Raw genomic sequence first — 20,718 nt, 5'->3', positions numbered from 1 at the left:
GTCCTGGCTGTGAACTGCTCTCTGGGTGATGAGTACCAAATCCAGGTCCTCTGCAAAAGCAGTGAGAGCAGTGAGTGCTCCTAACTACATTAAGCCATCGCTCCAGCCCCTCATATGACTATTTGTAAAGCATTTTCTACAGCCACATTTGAATTCTCACTTAAAAGCAAAGTGACTTCTCACCACCCATCATTTCCATCTCCATTGGTTGTTCCTTATACTCATTTCCTCTCTAAGATTTGCCTGAAATCACAAGGGTGAGTCCAGGGAAGACTAGAAGGCATTTGCAGTATATCTCCACATACTATTTCTGAGTTTACAATTGCACTGACAGATTCCGGGCAGCAAACAATCCTCCTTCCCTGATGACTGGCCAGGAACCATCCATGATGGCCAATGCTTCATAGAACTCTGTGTGCCCTATAGCTACAGGGTGTTACAGAAAGCAACACAGTAAGGGTTCAGAGTTTGTTACAAACGTTTTAATTTGTTCTTCAAATAGTCACTACTTTCCTTAAATACATCTCATGTCCAAGAATGGGGACACCTGAAGCCCTTGATTAAAACAATGAAACCACACCAGCACACACAGAAGTGGAAAGAAGCTAACTGAGTAAGTTTTCACTGTTACATTGCTATGAAGCTTTCAGTCTGATTATCCATCCTTCCAAATGCTCCTTTCTTTCTCTTTTTCTTTCTTTTAATGAAGATGCTTTCTTTTGGTGGCTGTAGATGGTCGTTTTATATTTACACTTCCAACCACAGTTGACACTTGGATTTTATTCATAGACTCTTCGAGGTTCCCGGAGCATCACACCACTTTCTGTCATGGCATTTTGTAAACGTTTTATCTGGTTTGGAGATCAGGAAGAGAAAAAAAGAAGGAAAAGAAAACATTGTCAGCCTTCAGAAAAAAAACCTAAGAACCAGTTTGTTTTCCAAGAGACAAAGAAACTACTGACTTCATTTTGTTGACCTCCCAGGGTACATCTGTGTTTCTGAGTGATCTTAAGAGAGTACAGGTGCGGAAACCGGGGAAGTGGCCACCCAATGACTGGTCCAGCAGGAGACCCATGCCATGAGAGGTAGCTCACCCTACACTGGCTAAAGAGCCAGGATCCAGAGGCAGGATGGACTCGAGACCTGGGATAGAACCAAATATGACTGGCCAAAAAAGAAAGTCGGTGAAATGATTCTACTAATATTCTACTGTATTCAGATGAGAGCCTAGCACGATTGTCCTCAGAGGCTTCACCCAACTGACGGAAGCAGATGCAGAGACCCACAGCCAGACATTAGGCAGAGCTTGGGGAATCCTGCAGAAAAGGGGATAGGGGGAGGACTGTAGGGACCAAAGAAATAATGGACCCAAGAAAACCCACAGAGTCAACTAACCTGGGCCCATAGGAGCTCACAGAGACTGAAACAACCATCAGGAGCCTGCATGGGACTGATCTAGGACCTCTACATTATGTTATGGTTGTATAGCTTGCTCTTCTTGTGGGAGGGGGGCTGTCTCTCTTTTGCCTGCTTTTGGGACCATTTTCCTCCTCCTACTGGGTTGCCTCATCCAGCCTTAATATGAGGGGAGGTGCCTAGTCTTACTGCAACTAGATATGCCATGTTTGGTTAATATCCCTGGGAGGCCTGCCTTTTTTCTGAGGAGAAATAGGAGTGGCTTGGGTGGAGAGGAGATCAGGGATTGGCATATTCAACTACAAGGTGCCACTATAACAACAGTATTTACAATCGTTCTTTTTTTTTTCCCTCGGAGCTGGGGACCGAACCCAGGGCCCAAGCGCTCTACCACTGAGCTAAATCCCCAACCCCCTTATTTTTTTTTTACAATGGTTTTTTTTTTTGTTTTTTGTTTTTTTTTTGTCACCCAGCATTTAAAACTTGCAATACTGACTGACCTCAGTTTGTACAGAGAAGGGGAACACAAGCTCCTATGGACTACTGCAAAATCAAATGTCACAGGATCGAGCCAAGGCCCACCACATAGAATACCCTCAGAAAATAACGGAAGCACACCTAATAGCAAGAACTAACCAAAACCCGCTGTTGTCTCTGTGTGTTGCTAGAGACTGCACATGCGAGGTAGCTCTCTCAGAGCTTTGTCCTCGGCTCTAGACCTTGTGGGTATTATGGATGGAACACAGCCTCCGGCATGCTTTACCATGACTTACACTTCTGGGCCTTCCCGTTTAAAATTCTGAGACAGGGTCTTACTAAGTTATTCATGCAAGCCTTGAACATGAGATTCTTCAGAGTTAACCTCTTGACAGCTGGAATTATAGACCCGTGTCACCAAAAAACAACTGATCTTGCACTCGAGAGTTCTTTCCCTCCCTCCCTCCCTCTCTCTCTCTCTCTCTCTCTCTCTCTCTCTCTCTCTCTCTCTCTCTCTCTCGGATCTCACTATATATCCCCGACTAGATAGAACTTGCTCAGTACACCAGGTTGGTACCAAACTCAAGAGGTCCACTTCTACCACACCACGCTAAATTCTTGTTTCTCTTCTGTTTCCTTTTCTTGTTTCTTGAGATAGGGTTTCTCTGTGTAGCCCTGGCATTCCTGGAACTCACCCTGTAGACCAATCATGGAGATCTCTTGCCTCTGAGACCCCCCCCCCCCCAAGTTCTGGGATTAAAGACACGCACTACCACTCCTAGCTAAATGTTTATCTTTTAAGTAAATACACAGAAATAAAAATACCGAGTCTGAGGACGCCTCCCACGGGGTGGGCTGGTAGACCATGAAGTTGATTCCTGCTTCCAAGCACCGCTGTGCCAGCACTCGCCCTACGCTCTCACAAGCCACCACGTTTCTGGTACTATAAAGGTGTTTTTTAATAGCCCATTCACGAGTCGATGCTGAAACCACAACCTGGCCGTTAAGGTGCTCAACAAATGCTTCTACGTGATGCTGAGTCTTTACAACTCTCAACCTAAATGGGGAGAAAAGAGAATAAAATTGTAAAGCAATCTATTTACCAGAAAGCTAAATTATTTAAAGTGAATAAATGCCTACATGGTCCTTGAATTCAGTGAGTACGCTGTTAAGACAGTTCAGTGGGTAAAGCCACCAACCTGCATTCAATCCTCAGGACTTACAAGATGGAACGTGATGTAGGTGTATGTGGTATATGCATGAGCCTGTGAGCGTATGCACGTACCACTAAACTGAAAAAACAAAACACAAAGGCAGAAAAATCTCACTCTAACAAAAATACCCACCAAGGCAACAACAGAAACACCTACACATCGAAGCACAATGATATGATCTAAGGCCCTGGCTCCAAGGTTACAGACAAACATGTAAATCCTAGCTCTGGCGTCCGCTTGGTATATCTCCCTCGGTTCCAATTCCTCTGGAGAAAGTTGCTATACCTGTTTCATCTCGTAGTTTTAATAGTTGAATAAAAACAAAACAAACAACAACATAAGACATACATTCAAAGCAACTAGCACAACTGCTGGTAAATACAATGTTTTTCAGTTAATAGCCATCTTGGGGCTGTGGAGTAGTTTAAAGGCAGAACACCAGCTTTGTGTGCCAAGGGTCCTGGTCTAAGCTTCGAAGTTGTCCCAAAACAAAATTTAATATTTATTTTCATGTATATGAGTATTTTTTGGGGATGTATATCTGTGCACCACCAAGGGGGGTGGTGTCAGAGCCCTGGGAACTAGAATTACGGTGTGAGCCATCTGGGTCCTCAGCAAACTTTTAAATGAATACAAATTTTTAAAATGTTATCTTCTTTCTTTCTTTTCTTAAATAGAGTTATTTATTTATTTTAAGTATGTGAGTACACTGTAGCTATCTTCAGACACACCAGAAGAGGGTCCCCATTACAGATGGTTGTGAGCCACCATGTGGTTGCTGGGAATTGAACTCAGGACCTCTGGATGAACAATTAGTACTCTTAACCTCTGAGCCATCTCTCCAGCATCTCTCCAGCCCATCCTATTTCTATTAAGGGACTTTTAACTTTTATTCCCCACCTTAAAACTCATTACGACTCAAACTTTATTCTCTATCGTTTACCCCAATGTGCAAGCTAATAACTAACTCTACTTACCACTCTATTTTCAAAACACTTTACTCGCGCCTTTATTTACTGAACTCCAGGTACACAGACAGGTCTGTCAGTTCCTCAGACACTCAATCCCAGCCTCCTATCATCCTCTGCTAGAATGTCTTTCTTGGAAAATGATTCTGTGGCTTCCTGTCCTTTAGATCTCAGCTTTTTTTTTTTTTTTTTTTTTTTTTAAAGATTCATTCATTCACTATATATAAGTACACTGCAGCTGTCTTCAGACACACCAGAAGAGGGCACCGGATCTCCCTACAGATGGTTGTGAGCCACCATGTGGTTGCTGGGAATTGAACTCAGGACCTCTGGAAGAGTAGTCGGGTGCTCCCAACCGCTGAGCCATCTCTCCAGCCCCCAGATCTCAGCTTTTTTGACATGTCACTTTCAGAGCGGCCTCATTTCATAGTCTTTTAACCTCGAGTTACCTTTTAATTGTCTTCAGGACAACTATTAGTTGCTTGCTCCAAGGTCACTTTCCTGACACATCCTGTGGCTTATCTGGCAGGGTCAGTCAGGGATTGATGAAAGTAATGTGTAAGGTGGTATGCACAGCTTTGTCAGTGAGTCAGTCACAAGCCAACTTTAATTACCTGTGCCAGAACTCACGGTTGGGCCACACTGTAGCCCAGCCCCGTTCTTTCCGGGCTACACCTAAGAGCTCCAGATTCCGAGGGTTCCGGTTGATGAACTCTGGGGCCACCGCTTCATTTTCCTTAGTCTCCACATCCGGTTGCACCGCCGGCGTGGAACTGGTTGAGAGGGATGCGAACCCACATTCTAGGAAATGGAAACGATCACAGGCATCTTTAAAAATGAATACTACGGACACAGGAAGGGCAAGCTCTAACTATTTCCATCACAAGGCCCAGAGCGGGAAGAAATGGCAGTCTGACCTTAGGTTATCACCACAGACCCACAACATTCTACTGTCACCCAGGTTCGGTTGGTACGTTCATTTCCCCACATCGGACACAAAATCGGATTTGCAAATGTGCAGGTACTGTGCACAGAGCGCAGGCAAGCAGGCGAGGCGAGATTAGTTACCCAGGTTCCTGCAAACTGACAGACATTTCCAGAACCGCGGCTGAAGCGCCATCGCTGACCGGAAGTGGGCAAAGTCTCACAGTGCCCTGCCTTCCTCTGCTCACGGTCGTCTCGGTGAATAACTAGTCGCAGCCATGTTAACTGCGGGAAAAGCAACAGGGGCCCGCAGTTCCTCGGTGTCTCCAGGACTCGGAACTAACAAGCTCCCTAGTGCTGAGTGGCCGAATGAGCGATCGGTATCTCTGGTCCACCAATCACCGCAGACGTTAAGGCGGTAGGCGGGACACGCTGGCAGTGGCCAAGATCCTGATTTCCGTTTGCCTCTTTCGCGCCTTTCTTCTACACTTTCTAATTGATCAGAAAGTCAGAGAGGCGCTTCTGGCAGTCCCCTACTTCCGGCGTTTTCAGTCTTCGCCCCGCCCAGCCCTCCGCTGTCCGCTCCTCTACATACCTCTTCCCCCAGCATGCCTTGCGGTTGGTGGAGCGTGGAGAACGGGCGGGGCGTGTTACCCAGCAGGCCCCTCGTCGTTGCTCGGGCCTCTCCACGCCGTGGTCCCCGCCGTGGTGGCCGCTATCCGGTCTCAGAGCGGAGCTATCGCTTAGTTGTCTGCGTTGGTAGTGAGATTTGCTTCGTTTCCTGAAGATGGAGGGTCCTTTGTCCGTGTTCGGGGACCGCAGCACTGGGGAAGCGATCCGCTCCCAGAACGGTAAGGGCGGGAGAATCCTGGGTCTGACTCGGGGCGGTGCAGGCCTTGGCCCAGCCGCGGTCGGTGGGCCGGGACTGCCCGCTTGGCACGGTGAAGTTCTCTCGGGAGAAGCCCGGCCGCCCTGGATCGGCCCTCAATGGCCGGCCGTTTCGGCGCCATTGCGCCCTACCGTGTAAGGGAAGAACGTTCGAGAATGGAGCACGTTTTGGGGAGGCGCTCAGGATGGGCGTGGGCGGCATGCCCTGATACATAGTAGAGGAGTTCTAGACATACATGCCTGCCACTCCCCACTGCCGGTTTGTTGGGTCCAGCCGGGTTCAAGCATCCCTGTCATAACCAGAAAAGAGTAGCTTTCACCGGTTCCATTTGCCCATGAGAAAATGCTCATAAAGTTTAAGTGGCTTTTGCGTTGCTTCCCTTCTCTGGTCGTGTTCTTGGATGTCCAGAACCTGCAGTTGACAGCTGCTCCCCCAGTAAAACTTAACGGAATGCAAATTGAATGCTATCAAGTGGTAATTAGCTCGTGGTTAACATTAATACGAATTAGCACGGGATTTGCTGCGATTGACCCTGTTTTTTAAAACATTCGTTTGTAGAAAACGTGCTTCATATTTTGCTTATATTTTTTTTACAACTCTCTTAGAAACTATTACTACTTTACCTGGGTGGACTATTGCTAGAGTCTGAAGAAAAAGACTGAGCTGAACCTTAAAGGGTTTTTTTCCCTAGTGTAGTGAACTTAAGATTGCTTATATTTTGAGGCATTAAAATCTTTGCAACAGTTGACAACACCATTACTCAATATAAAAAAATAGTTAATCTTCACTAGTCCTTAGGTGGTTTTTTTTTTTTAAATATTATGTACAGACTTGTAGATTTGAGCAAATCATAGGCGGTTGGGGTGTCTTAGTTTGTGCGTTGTTCTAATTATTTTTCACTGCTCACCTACAGTTATGGCTGCAGCTTCTATTGCCAACATTGTTAAAAGTTCTCTTGGGCCAGTTGGCTTGGATAAAATGTTGGTGGATGATATTGGTGTAAGTATATCTAATTCTTGGTAAAAATAATTTTTAAAATTCCAAAAACAAAATGTAAAGTCTTCGTTCTTACCTGGAGCTTGGTTTCCATGTTAACCCCTTCTTCCTTCGTGTTTTTCAGGATGTAACTATTACTAATGATGGGGCCACCATTCTGAAATTATTGGAGGTGGAACATCCTGCAGCCAAAGTTCTGTGTGAACTGGCTGACCTGCAAGACAAAGAAGTTGGAGATGGAACTACCTCAGTGGTGAGACGCTACCAGGGAACGGCTAGAAAATGGTCAATTTATTAGGGTTGAATCCCCATGAAGAGAAGCATATACTCTGGGTCAGAAATAAGTCAGCTTTTAAGGCAGTCTGGCAAACATTTCAGATTTAACCATTGTTACTAGTTTGTGCAATTTATGTAGGGAAAGAACTTAAGGTGATTTAGATACAAGCTTGCTTTAAATACTGAAGCCCTACGAATTTGGGGGCTTATTTTAAACCCCCTTCCTGTAATGGTGTTCACATGTAGAAAATGTTACCAGGTTTGGAATTGTTTTTCTTCATTGTTTAATAGATACTTTTGAATTTTAAGTGTGAACAGGAAATCTTGGAAATTCACAATAAAACCTTTTGGAAGTTAATTTGCTAACATATTAGTATTAATAACTAGTCAGCAAATATGCCTAACATTTTGTGAGTTGATCTGCTTAGTAGTATAATACTGTTTGGTGAGGAAGATTTTAGGCCTGGCAAAATAAATGGTGGCGGGGGGTATTTATAGACTTAACCTTTGCTGTGAAAGAATTGAATGTTTTCTAAACGGTGAAAATGGCCTTTATCTAGTCTGTTTAAAGATAATATAACTTAAAAATAACCCTAATTCCTCTCAAAAGAAGAAAATTTATTATTAAGAAAAACGGTTCTTCACAGTGTTCTCTACTTTAAATGATTTTAAAATTTAATTGACACTACTAGAAAGGTTCAAATCATTTCAATTTATTACTAGCTAGCCTTTGTTGCACTCAATCTCTAACCGAGGTGGATATAAATTCTGCTGTATTGGATTTTTACCATTTTCTGGCTTTTATAGCTTGGGCCCTTTTCACAGAATGCTTTATAGTGGTCTCCAGTTTATGTTTTCAGCAAGTTGCTACTCACTTGTCTACTGTGGCTATTCTGGTTAATGCTACTTACATCATAGCTGGGCGTTGCAGTATATGCCTTTAATCCCAGCACTTGGAAGGCAAAGATTTTCGTCAGTTCAAGACCAGCCAGGGGTGTTTGAAAACCAAAGCAAAAATGAAGTGAAGATTTGAAGTTACTGATAATGGGTCAATTTATGTTTTCCTGTATTCTCCGTGCGTATTGAGTGCCATGCATATTTAAAGCAATGCTTGATCAACAGGTAATCATTGCAGCGGAGCTTCTGAAAAATGCTGATGAGCTAGTCAAGCAGAAAATTCATCCGACATCAGTTATTAGTGGCTATCGTCTTGCCTGCAAGTAAGAAGACTATATCTTAATGTTTTAATTAAACGTTAAGTTGGAAATACTGTTTCTTAGCATTCAAGTGGTACTACTTGAGTACTAAGCTAAGTGTACTTTCTTCCCATTTGACTACCACATTTTCTCCTAATAGAGTTTAGTGGCTATGCTTATGGGATAGATGAAAAGTGCCATGATCTGAAGAGGGGGAGCTGTTCCGTGTCTTTCCTCTATATGAAATGGCTGAACAGAAAACCATTCCCTGGGACATTTGATAGTGTGTTAAATGTAAGATGCAAAACTTTTGAGTGGTGTGTTTCTATTTTCCTTTTCCACACTCTTAACAGGGAAGCAGTGCGATATATCAATGAGAACCTAATTATCAACACAGACGAACTTGGAAGAGACTGTCTGATCAATGCTGCTAAGACATCCATGTCTTCCAAAATTATTGGAATGTATCCTTGAGTATTCCAGTGGAGTTTGGCCCTAACCCCTTTTGCTCTTAAAAATGACTTTATTGCAAATTGGTCTTGTTAGAGACAAACAGATCCTCCTGCTCACTTTCCAACATTTCTACGGTGAAAACTGTGTTTGAAGTGCAGGTGGTGAGTGCATATGCACGTGATGCTGAAATTGTAGTGATAGTACTTTTTCCCGTTGGTGAGTTACTTTGCTAAAAGAAAGTCTAGTTGACTAGCTCTTTGGTCCCTGGGCCCTTTGTTCTGTGGTTTCAGCTGTCCTTAACTATTGGCTCAGAAATGGTGATTTCTTCGCTAATATGGTGGTAGACGCTGTGCTTGCTGTTAAATACACAGATATACGAGGCCAGCCTCGCTATCCAGTCAATTCTGTTAATATTCTAAAAGCCCACGGGAGAAGTCAGATAGAAAGCATGCTGATCAATGGCTATGCACTCAACTGTGTGGTTGGATCTCAGGGTAAGTAGGGTTCTGTTATTTGGAAATTGAAATTACTACAAATCAGAGTCTCATTCTGTGGTTTTTAATATTCTTAATAAGTTCAAATTAGGTGCTGGGCTGGTGGCTTAGACATTTGATTCTAGCATTAAAGTATGAAAGGCAGGCAGGCAGGCCTCTGAATTTATAGGCCAGCTTGTCTGTCTAGCAAACTTTGCATTAGAAAATAAAAGAAAAAGGGTGAGTGTAGATTAAAACAAATTAGTTGCACTTGGAACCAAAACTTTAAGGTTTAGTGTAATTAACTAATCTTTTATTCATTTATAGGCATGCTCAAGAGAATAGTTAATGCAAAAATTGCTTGTCTTGACTTCAGCCTGCAGAAAACAAAAATGAAGCTTGGTGTACAGGTGGTTATTACAGACCCTGAGAAACTGGACCAGATTAGACAGAGGTAAGTGGAGAGGCATGTTCTGAAAAAAAAAAAAAAAAAAAAAAAAAAGATTAGCCGAACCAGGCATGGTATCCTAGCTTTAGATGTCTAAAACAGGTGAATCGGGTCATTTAAAACCAGGAATTGGGCTGGAGAGATGACTCAGCGGTTAAGAGACTGACTGCTCTTCCAAAGGTCCTGAGTTCAATTCCCAGCAACCACATCTGTAATGGGATCTGATGCCCTCTTCTGGTGTGTCTGAAGACAGCGACAGTGTGTGTGTGTGTGTGTGTGTGTGTGTGTGTGTGTATGTATGTATGTATGTGTGTATATATATATATATATACACATATACATATACATATATATATTCATAAATCTTTTAAAAAAAGACTAAGAATTGTGATCAACATGGGCATCATGGTGTAGCCTTAGAACAAGAAAGCTGCTGTGAAATAAGTATAACTGATGAAGTGTTAGATATGTGTGTGACCACTATGCTTTTCACCTAAGACAGGTGTGCTGTGCCACTGTAACACCTTAGTGCACAGTGCTGACTGCGGCTGTAGTGACATTACCCCAGGGGACAGTTTTCACTCCACTTTACTCTCGGGGGACTGCTGTTGTATAATTAGTCTGTTATTGACCAGTATGTCTCTTACGTACATGTAACATAGTTTAAATCGTTGACTTTTACTCGGTCTCATATGATTTCCACAGTACATGTGACTGCCTCTTGACATGTTATACGTGTCCACAAATGAGCCCAGCAGGGGTGGCACATATACCTTTAGTCCAGAGAGGCAGAGGCAAGTGCATCTCTGGGTTTGAAGCCAACCAAACTCCATATTCACAACATAGGCCCATTTGAAAGAAATAGATTTTGACAGTCATGGCCTTGTCTGAGAACATAAGCGTCTTTGCCATCTATTTGTTAACATACCCTTTTATATCTCAGTAGTCTTTGTTTCGTGGTCTTGCATAACTTCTGTTGGCTCGACTCTAAACTATTTTCTTATCCCACTATATGGGACTCGTTTTTTCTGTCTCATACTTGTCTTGGCTTCATACAGCTTTAGTGATGCTGTCTTGGAATTGGTAGTGATAAATCTACTGCCTCTTTAAGGAAGGCGAAGCTGCAAGGGGGTATCTTTTTCTGTTTGTTTGTTTGTTTATACTGCCCTTAGTTAGAAACTTACATAGTAGAAAAGGCAAATGTTACTTTCAAGTCCTTGAGATTTACATAAATTGGACTGATTTAACCTCTGAGTTTAGTGGGAAAGGATAGTTAATATAATTTCATGTATAACCAGTGAAAGTTAACCACTGCATTGTTTAAAAAACTAAAGTTGCTAATTTTGGCTTGTTGAAATATTCTCTGTAGAGAATCCGATATCACCAAGGAGAGAATTCAGAAGATCCTGGCAACTGGTGCCAACGTTATTCTAACCACCGGTGGGATTGATGACATGTGTCTGAAGTATTTTGTGGAAGCTGGTGCCATGGCTGTTAGGAGAGTTTTAAAAAGAGACCTCAAACGTATTGCAAAAGCTTCTGGAGGTAATGTTTTCTTCTAGCCTGAGACAGACAACTTACCAGTAATGTGTTACTGGATCTTTAGATTGAAATATTGACACTAAACTTCAAAATTATTTTTCTTTTTGTTATGCTCTAATAGATTTATAGAGCCGTTTTGTAGGTAATTGGGAAAGTTCTTGAATACTGAATCTGTTGAGAATGAAAAAACTAAGATTTTACCTTGAAAGTGGCAGTACTGTCTTGGGTTACAGTAGTGGCTTGTCTGGAACCTTGAGATAATGCACACTGCTTTTCCATATATTAAAACAACGAGGAAATAAATGTATCTTATATGACTCTCTTATAGCAAGTATCCTGTCTACACTGGCCAATTTGGAAGGTGAAGAGACTTTTGAGGCAACAATGTTGGGACAAGCGGAAGAGGTCGTACAGGAGAGGATTTGTGACGATGAGCTGATCTTAATCAAAAAGTAAGAACAGCTTCTGTAAGTTACAGAGCAATGCAGATTGTGCTGTAAAAAGAATTCTTTCCCATTAATTTGCTGCTCTAGTCTGTCAGTGATAGGAGCAGTTATACGCATGGGATAAAACAATATTGGACCATTTTACGTGAAGATGAAGTGTGTTTTTGTCTCTTGTAGAATGGTCTAGACATTGTTCCTGGTGCTTTGTGTCTGAGTATCTTATGAGGGGGATTTGATCAAGGGTATGTGCAATTAATGTTTTCACTATTTAAAAATGCTAATAGCTTCACATTTGTATTTTTGTAGTACTAAGGCTCGTACGTCAGCTTCAATTATCTTACGAGGGGCAAACGACTTCATGTGTGATGAAATGGAACGCTCCTTACATGACGCTCTTTGTGTGGTGAAGAGAGTTTTGGAGTCAAAGTCTGTGGTCCCAGGTGGAGGTGCTGTAGAAGCGGCCTTGTCTATATACCTTGAAAACTATGCGACCAGTATGGTAAGGCTGGCTTCCAAAGGCATGGGAGGTGGCATTGGATTTTACCGTGTACCCTGTCAGTGGCCTGCTGTGTGCTGCTTTTCTTTCATGAACACACCTCATGTGTTTTCCCTAGGGATCTCGGGAACAGCTTGCTATTGCAGAGTTTGCAAGATCTCTGCTTGTGATTCCTAATACACTGGCAGTGAATGCTGCCCAAGACTCCACTGACCTGGTTGCCAAGTTAAGAGCTTTTCACAATGAGGCTCAAGTTAACCCAGAACGTAAAAATCTAAAGTGGTGAGTATATGATTTCCTTGTGTTCTATTGTCAACTCTTCGTATTCTAAGTTCATTACAGTGCCTTTCTCACATACTGAAACATCACGGGTGTCATTGTTGCATGATGACCTCTCTACGTAATGGTGGCTGCTAATTTTTAGTGTTGTGTCGTAGATGTCAACTCTGGGTCCCATTCTAACTCCCTGGGTAGTCTATAGGAAGGACCGAGAAGAGGATCTTGGAATAGGGCTTATTCATTTTAGGCAGCTCTCAACTGACAGGGAGTGCAGTTACAGAATACTGTATCCTTAGACACTCTTGTTCTTATGAGGATATCATAAAGCATATTTACAGCAACCAGAACAGCCGTGCTGTCGCTAGGCAAAGGAATCTTTGGCCACCAAACAGTTCATAACTTAACTAAACATTACAACATCAGGGTGCAACATTGGACTGTTTTGTGAGTGTTTGACAGATGAGGTTTTTCTGCTACACTGTCAGCTATTCTCCCAGTGGTATGCTTCTTGGAACTCCCGTGGTCTTTTGGACTAGAATAGCAGGAATACCCTACCACATCAACTTGGTCACTGAATCCAATTTTCACCATTATAGGATTGGTCTTGATTTGGTCCATGGGAAACCACGAGACAATAAGCAAGCGGGGGTGTTTGAACCAACCATAGTTAAAGTAAAGAGCCTGAAGTTTGCAACAGAGGCTGCAATCACCATACTTCGGATTGATGATCTGATAAAATTACACCCAGAAAGCAAAGACGACAAACACGGAGGTTATGAAAATGCTGTTCACTCTGGAGCCCTTGATGACTGATTGGACTTCCCTTTTATTTATGACAGTGTTGGGTGTAATGTCTTAGCCTTGGGTGTCTCACATTAAAGTACAACGAGCTGTCGACCTGGGTTCCTGTCCTCACTGTGGTCCTCTGGTCTCACGTTCTTTCTGTTTAGTGTTTGAATGAGAACTGTAAGGGTGGTGGCTCACCCTCTCTGAACACACATTGCGATCCCCATCCCACCCCCAATGCACAGGGCTGCAACACCACGAGTCCCACCCACTCTCTCCAGGGTGTGTAACAAGGTCACTAGAATCCTACAGCCAGATGCTCCCAGAGGATGTCCCAAGGCAATGGCTCCTCCATCGATGTTCACCTGTAGAGAAAAAGAGCTTTAAGTCTTAAGTCAGTCCTCTGAACACAGGCTCATACCTGTTTTATCTCACCCCACCCTACCCCCCAGTGTTATTATGGTAGCAAACTATCCTTTCAAACTTGACTTTCACTGTAAAGCTTAGGAATAAACAATGCCTGTGTGACACCTGCTGCCTCCCTTGTTTCTAGAACATTCCACTGATTCTGATGTGACCTAACACTCAGTTCTTTGCTGTGAAAAGCTATGAGTCAGCACCTGGCAAAAGCAACCTTAAACATGGATTGTGCAAGTTCATTGGTAAACACTTCATGTTTGTTACCTTCTCGGGGTTTAATCCAAGCTCTTTGGCTATTGCAACAGAGAGAGCTGCATAGGCCTCGTTGATTTCAAACACATCAACATCAGGTAGGGACCAGCCTGCCTTTGCAACCTACAAGAAAAAGGAACTTGAGTAAGACCATTCGTAAATGACAGCTACAAGACCTATGGGACTCCGCAAAGTGTTTCTATGTAGTTAGGTATGCCTCGGTGGGCCTGCCTGGATCGGATTGAACAGGAAGAATAGCCAGCGTGTTCCCAGAAGAGCATGTCCTTTAGTGACTGTAGTGTAGAGCTTCTCTAGGTGCACTGGCACACCTGTAATGGCAGCATTTAAGAGGTTGAGATGGACAACTACGTTTGAGGTTAGGTTGGGCCGAAGAACAAAGCTCAGCCTCAAAAGCGAAAAGATTTAATCATCTAAAATGTCGCTAAGGTACAAAGTCCAAGCAGAATTGTTACATGGAAGTGATAGAACATTTTTGTTTTTAAAAAACTTGACCTGACAAGGTGACTGCAGATGAAGTGCCTTACACAGCACCTGAGTTCAATCCCTGAGCCCATATTCTAAGCAAGCCAGGCATGGAGTTCTGCACTAGGAATTTCTGTGCTGAGCAGCCTGGGGTGGGGGTGTCAGAGCTAGGTGGCAGCAAATGGAAGCACATCCTCACATTTTCAGAGTGGAAAGGCGTAAGCTTAGGACAGCAACATTGTGTACACTCAGAGAAGCTAAGCATGTCAAAGCTAAGGTCACCAGTGATGCATCTGTAACCGTCAATTGACAGGGTACTGACAAGGAGCAGGGGCTTAAGGCCATCCTCTGGCTCCACTAAGTTTGAAAGCAGTCTGGGCTTCCCCAAACCCTGTCACATATGTGCCCACCAACACATACACATGGCTAAAGAGACTCACAGCTTGCTTTATGGCTGGAATCGGTCCTACGCCCATGACAGAAGGCTCCACACCGGCTTGTGACCAGGAGACCACTTGTGCTAAAGGTTTCAGCATCCGACTCTCAGCTTCAGTCTTCTTCATAAGAACCACAGCAGCGGCGCCATCGTTCATTCCTGTAAGCAAGTGACCTGGTGTCTACAGTGCTCCTTCCCTTCAGGTACGGACCCAGGGCCTGCTTTCCACCTGCAAGCATTAAGCTACGGACATCTTGCCAAAGAGTTCTGTTTGCTGTGATTCCTCAGACTTCCGTGTACTTAGAAATGGTCAAGTCAAATGTAATATTGACCATACATATGACAGTCCCCCAATAACTGGGGGCATGTAAGGATGAGGATGTAAACAACAGTGAGGCCTGGGGGTTCCTGGAATTGGAAAATTATGAAGGGGATGAACATTCCAGGGCTTTGTTCTGTTTTCAGACAGTATCTCACTATGAGTTCCTGGCTAGCCTACATTTCTCTAAGGCCAGGATGACCTAAAACAGTACAGGTGGTGATTCTCTTGAGTTTTTAGTTTGGGGTGGTGAGCATCCTGACAGGGTTTCTCTGCATAATAGCTCCGGCTGTCCTGGAACTCAATTTGTAAACCAGGCTAGCATCAAACTCAAAAGATCTACCTACTTCTGCCTCCCAAGTGCTGGGATTAAAAGTGTGTACCACCATGCCCTGCTATTTACTTAATCTCACTATGTTCACTTGATGTCCAGTGTAGCTATCAAGGAGACAAACCACTTCAGCACAGTTTAATTAACAGTATAGAAGGGACAAGTGTTCCCCTTAAACCCAGCTTTAAAAAGATCATTTTGTTAGACGTATTCACTTGGGAAACCTCCTCAGTGTTGCTATTTCCCTCAGTGCCCTTGAGAACCTGTTGCATTAGCAGATGTGACCGTTCCAGTCCCATCAGTAAGAAAGTAAGGTTTCAGCTTGCTCATGGCTTCAAGGTTACTCCCATGACGAGGAAACTCATCGATTTTCACTTCAGCAAGACCTGCAGGGAGCAAAACCAGTTACTTGGAATGAGTACAGAGAAGGCAGAGTTCGGGACTGGGGACTTCTCAGAATCAGGAGGAGTGACATTTGGAAGAAATGTTTTACCATTTACCACTTCCATCCAGTAGGAATTACTACAATTACTGCATGCTCTCCCAGGAGAACGCCTCGTGAGACACTCACCCTGGGTTTCAAATCCAGACAACCCTTCTTTGTATTGTGTGGACACAGGTTGGGTCACTGCACGTAGCTAGTTACAACTGAGTGGCCCAGAGGAGGTGCCATCCTCCTTGTATGAGCTGGGCACCAATGTCAGATTCTGCTTCAGATCATACTAAGATAACAAGATGCTTCCTCGCAAATCACATGGGAGCACCTGGAAAGGTGTCATTTAAACTGCATAGGAGACGGGTCTATGTGAACCACGGACCTGGTGCTCCACTCCTCAGCTGTGGACACTTTGAAGGTGACAGTTCCCTGTGTGGCCGTATCCTGCTGAGGTGACCGTCTTTTCCAGCCAGATATGCTGGCACACACCTGTAATCCCAGCATTCAGCAGGTAGAAGCAGGAGGCTCACCCACCAGCCTGGTCCCCAGTGAGCAGTAGGCCATCCAGGCTACACAGCAAGACCATGCATGTCTCAGAACACAACACATCACCCCCTGCCCTCCCCCACTCAGATGTGTAAGGCTCACGCCTTTACAACCTGTAAACACCCAAATCCACACGTCCCTCCACATCGTCCTCGCGGGTGTCATTCACACCTACACACAGGCTCGTCCTAACTGGGGCCTCCACTCACCTTTTCTAGAAGACACGTGCACTGGCACAATCTCCTTGTCAAAGTGGCCAGCTTTCTGCGCATGCTCCGCCCTATTCTGGGACACAACGGCAACCCTGTCCTGGGCCTCTCTGCTCACTTGCCATTTTTTGGCTACGTTTTCAGCTGAGAAGAAGAAAAGGCAAGAAGAGCATATTCATGAGCTGGGCTTTGGTCGCTGAGGTTCCTCGCATTTACACAAGTATTAAGTGTACACACCCGACCTGCCTTCTGGTAAGAGAGGCCATGCTCTTCGGGAAGCTTCTGCCGCCCTGATAGGCCTGAGAACTCCAGCACCTCTTGAGAGGCGCTGCCTTTCTCTTCCCTTTGTATACAGAAGTGCAAACTTCCAGAAATCAGTACACAGGTTCACCATAAAATTTCTGCCCCATTTATCCTACATTCTTTCCTAAGGGCTGGAAGGGAAAGATCGAAATGCAATTTCCTTTTACCTCTGAATTATAATTTCACTACATACTTGAACAAATTATTGACCTACATAATGGATTGTTTAAAAAAACAATAAAATCAGAATTGGGGATATCTTTCTGCAGATAAAGATGTTTGTTCCCATCCCTGGGATCTTGATTGCGCATAGTAGGGGAACTGATGAGTACAGATGGACCTGTGTACATGCACTGTGATGCTTCCATACCTGTGTACCCACACACACACAAATATAAATGTTAAAAACTTTTTTAAGCAATCAGGAAATTTAGCATCAATACAAATTTTCAGCTGATCTTCAAAGTGTACTATTAGATCTTAAAAATTATTAATTAAAAAAAGCCAGAAGCAGGGTGCATGCACATTTATTCCGGCATTTGGAAAGTTTCCATCTTCTATTTAAAACTAATCAGCAAGCCATGGGGATTGTTATCATGTCATATAGAGTACCTCTGCTTGCCAGACATGGTGGCACATACTTTAGAGCCGAGCCCTTGAGAGGCATATCGGCCTTACCTGTGATGCCCATGTGGTAGTTGTGAAACGCATCTGTGAGGCCATCACAGAGGATGCTGTCGGCGAGTGGCACCTCACCCATCTTCACTCCTGATCTCAGGTGAGCCAAGTGAGGGGCCTGGACGCAGGAAGGAAGAACAGACTTAGGACGGTTGTCACTCCTCCTCTCAGGATCCTCTCAGACCCAGGAGGGTCTGCCTTGGACTTCCTCCCTCTTCATTACCCATCGAGCCCTTCTCCCCATTACCTGCTCTCCCAGGTCAGAACCTGGAACCTCTTGGTGTCAGCAGACAATCCCACCTGCCTTCTCTTAGAATCTGTTCCTCTAGCCCTTGTCAATTTCCATCTCTCCATCAAACCTGTCCATTCTGTGTCTTAATTCCTTGTGGTTCTAGTATTTCCTTCAAGATGGACAAGGATTACCTCAGGAGATGATGGCATAGAAACCTAACTCCTGTACTACTTTCAAAGGATATAATGTGTGTGTGCATGAAGGAGTTTATGTGTACCATGTGAGTGCGTGTCAAAGATGGCCAGAGGGTATGGGAAGCCCTGGAGTTGGGTAGTAGGCAGTTGGTGGGTACAGGACATGGATGCTAGGACATGAACATGGGCCTCTGTAAGAATGGTACAAACTCTGAACTCCCAATGGGTTGCACCTGCCCAAGAGCTATCTGGATTCTGGAATGAAAGACGCACGCACGCACGCACGCACACACACACACATGGGTGGGGAGGGAAAACACTTGAAAACAAACAAAAAAAACAAAACAAAATGATATAATTAAACTCATAATTTTGAAAGTAAAATTTTAAGAAGTAAAGAAACAAAAGCCTTGCATCTAAGTGGTGGCTCCAGTCATCAGTATTCCCACCTTTAGGTTGGGAATAACAGCACTGACTCTGTATTGGGTCCTGTGACTACTTACAACAGCCCTGGGGGCTGGTATGCAGGTTAGCACATCTAACCAGAAGGACTCCATTCTCTTTGTGACCTTCAGCCTGCTTCTTCCTGAGCTCTGCAGTGGCTAAGCTCACTAGGTCTCTGACTGTGAATTTCAAGGTCAGACCTTGAGCATAGGAAGAAGATGCTGTTCCGATGCAGTGCCAGCTTCAAGGACAGCACTTGGTGAGAGAGATGGGGATGGAAGCCTCCTGCAGAGGAGCAGCTCTCCATGATCCTCAGCTACCTTCTTTCTTTTGGTTTCTGAGACAAGGACTTACATGTGATCCAGGCTGGTCTTGAGCTCCAGGGCTCACAGCTTTCAGCCTCAGCTCCTGGAGAGCAGGGCCTGGCAGGCCTCACCATGGGTGTCTGCTACATGTTCTCCCTACCCTCTAGGAGGTCAGTGAAGTCTGTCTCCTGGGATCCCTCCTGACCAAGGGCCATGACAAGAAGGTTAACTGGCAATGTGTGACTTGAGTCCTCCTCCCAGTGGAAAAGCAAGTCCAAACCAACTTAGCCTGATTCCTGTCTCCCTCTGGACTGGGATCTGGAGTGCAGCTCTGTCCTGCCGAAGGCATGTAGTGAGGGTTTTGGCTTCTTTAAAAACCCAGTTATATTATGAGAAAATTTTTTGTTTTAATGCCAGGTTTGGAATATGGGGCTGCTTCAGTTTGCCCGAAGCTGAAATATGATTGTCTTGTGCTCTAGGGGAGGCCTGATTTTTGCCAGCTGCAGGTAGTTTAATTCTGTGGAGTCTGGAGAGGGAATAAATGCCAGTGTACATAGAGGTAGGGGTGTGTGTGCGCGTGGGTATGCACACACACATGTGCATGGTCCGAGGAGGCTTCTGCTCCGTGCTGGTTGCTATTGTTACAGATTGATGAGAAGATATTCGACAGAGCCTGAAGCTGAAATTGGACTTACCCTAAGGAACTCATTGCCCCCAGTCAACAGGAAGTTGTCAAAAGAGGTCTGTCCTCTATCCCCAAGTCCTCTTCCTGTCCTACCTAGCAGTGGGGGGGGGGGGTGGAGGGATGGTGGTGGACACAGGTTGGAGGGAGATAGAGGTATAAGAATTCAAAAAACAGCAAAAACATTTACACTAACAGAGGCTTCTTGTGCACTGTGTGCAAATCATGCTCTGGATGATTCTAACGGACGGTTCTGGGCTCTGGCTCCACGTCAAAATTGGGGGAACCCTTTGTAGGGATAAACTGTACCCTGGATTGATGAGCTGAGTCTAGGAACAGGATGCCCCCTGCTCAAAGAACCTCACCTGACTCGTTTGAGATCAGTTGCCCTAATACTTTCAGCTGTGGGGCAGTCTCAATGGAGTATGAACTAGGAACTCTAAACAGCACAGCTTAGGGTCCACTGTCCCACACAAAGGATACTTAGAGTCACTTCTACAGAGAAAAAAAAAAAGGTGGTACAGGAACATGGTGAGCAGTGATAGGTAGATTTCTGTGAATTGGAGTCCAGTCTGGGGGGTGTGCATGTGCATGAGGGGGATGGGGAGGAGTCCCAGGCTACTCCAAGCTACATAGGATCTTGCTTAACTCGGGGGATACGGGGAGCAGGGCACGGTGGCGCACACCTTTGATCCAAGCTCTTAGGAGGCAGAGATAGGCAGATCTCTGAGTTGGAGGCCAGTCTGGTGTAACAGGGAAATCCAGGACAGCCGGAACTATACAGAAAAACCTGCCTTGAAAAGCAAGCAAACAGAGACAATATACATATACACACCTCACATATGTACATGTATATGTGTATACACAACACACACACACACACACACACACGGAAGAAAAAAAGTAAGAAGGTAGTGCTGGTGAGAGGGGTCAGATACACAGGCACTTGCGCCCAGCCTGATGACCTGAGTTCAGTCCCCATCTTGTGGGATGGAAAGAATCATCTCCAGGAAGCCATTCTCTGCCCTCCATAAGGGTGGGTGCATGTGAGGGTAAAGGTGTGCGCCACCAAACCACAACTGTATTTTTTTTTTTAAGAAGAGGAGAAAGACTGTAGTGCATGATGGGAAACAACTCACCATGGGGAGTGATAACTTGACAGCATCTCA

At 44.4% G+C, this 20,718-nt stretch overlaps 3 protein-coding genes and 2 non-coding genes across 10 annotated transcripts in view; 3 read left to right on the top strand and 2 right to left on the bottom strand.

Annotated features, from left to right (window-relative positions):
* Positions 1-467: 467 nt before the first annotated feature.
* On the bottom strand, positions 468-5,286 carry Mrpl18 (mitochondrial ribosomal protein L18). 2 transcript variants are annotated; one of them, XM_063282850.1, is made up of 4 exons: positions 5,144-5,286; positions 4,690-4,876; positions 2,868-2,950; positions 468-851 (listed from the first exon to the last, which is right to left on the bottom strand). In XM_063282850.1, exons 1-4 carry the CDS (start codon positions 5,193-5,195, stop codon positions 784-786), a joined length of 390 nt encoding a protein of 129 aa, XP_063138920.1. In that variant the 5' UTR covers positions 5,196-5,286; the 3' UTR covers positions 468-783. The 2 variants fall into 2 exon arrangements, with proteins under 2 accessions (XP_063138920.1, NP_001099675.1); NM_001106205.2 differs by having other exon boundaries at positions 2,719-2,950; positions 5,144-5,285.
* A 423-nt stretch (positions 5,287-5,709) lies between these two features.
* Tcp1 (t-complex 1) lies at positions 5,710-13,389 on the top strand. The gene is given in 12 exon segments (NM_012670.1): positions 5,710-5,850; positions 6,802-6,887; positions 7,009-7,137; positions 8,283-8,380; positions 8,710-8,820; positions 9,122-9,303; positions 9,610-9,736; positions 11,100-11,275; positions 11,601-11,724; positions 12,025-12,217; positions 12,333-12,496; positions 13,090-13,389. Coding segments are annotated over 12 exon segments (1,671 nt in total). The 5' UTR covers positions 5,710-5,786; the 3' UTR covers positions 13,307-13,389.
* On the top strand, positions 8,483-8,619 carry LOC134478797 (small nucleolar RNA SNORA29). The gene has a single exon (XR_005500150.1). It is a non-coding gene; the product is annotated as a small nucleolar RNA SNORA29 (small nucleolar RNA).
* LOC134478795 (small nucleolar RNA SNORA20) lies at positions 11,782-11,911 on the top strand. The gene has a single exon (XR_005500130.1). It is a non-coding gene; the product is annotated as a small nucleolar RNA SNORA20 (small nucleolar RNA).
* Acat2l1 (acetyl-CoA acetyltransferase 2-like 1) overlaps positions 13,276-20,718 on the bottom strand; it is a 35,366-nt gene continuing 27,923 nt past the window's right edge. For all 5 annotated transcript variants that reach the window (XM_063276877.1, XM_063276883.1, XM_063276894.1 and 2 more), the window contains 6 exons: positions 17,693-17,810; positions 16,712-16,855; positions 15,784-15,906; positions 14,875-15,029; positions 13,964-14,074; positions 13,276-13,644 (listed from right to left, as the gene is read on the bottom strand). In XM_063276877.1, coding sequence (XP_063132947.1) covers positions 13,474-13,644; positions 13,964-14,074; positions 14,875-15,029; positions 15,784-15,906; positions 16,712-16,855; positions 17,693-17,810 — 822 coding nt within the window. In that variant the 3' untranslated portion in view covers positions 13,276-13,473. The remainder of the gene's footprint in view (positions 13,645-13,963; positions 14,075-14,874; positions 15,030-15,783; positions 15,907-16,711; positions 16,856-17,692; positions 17,811-20,718) is intronic.

This window comes from Rattus norvegicus, chromosome 1, assembly GCF_036323735.1.
Source record: "Rattus norvegicus strain BN/NHsdMcwi chromosome 1, GRCr8, whole genome shotgun sequence".
Taxonomy (NCBI): domain Eukaryota; kingdom Metazoa; phylum Chordata; class Mammalia; order Rodentia; family Muridae; genus Rattus; species Rattus norvegicus.
The sequence above is the reverse complement of the archived record's forward strand: the minus strand, read 5'-3'. Positions and strand labels throughout refer to the sequence as shown.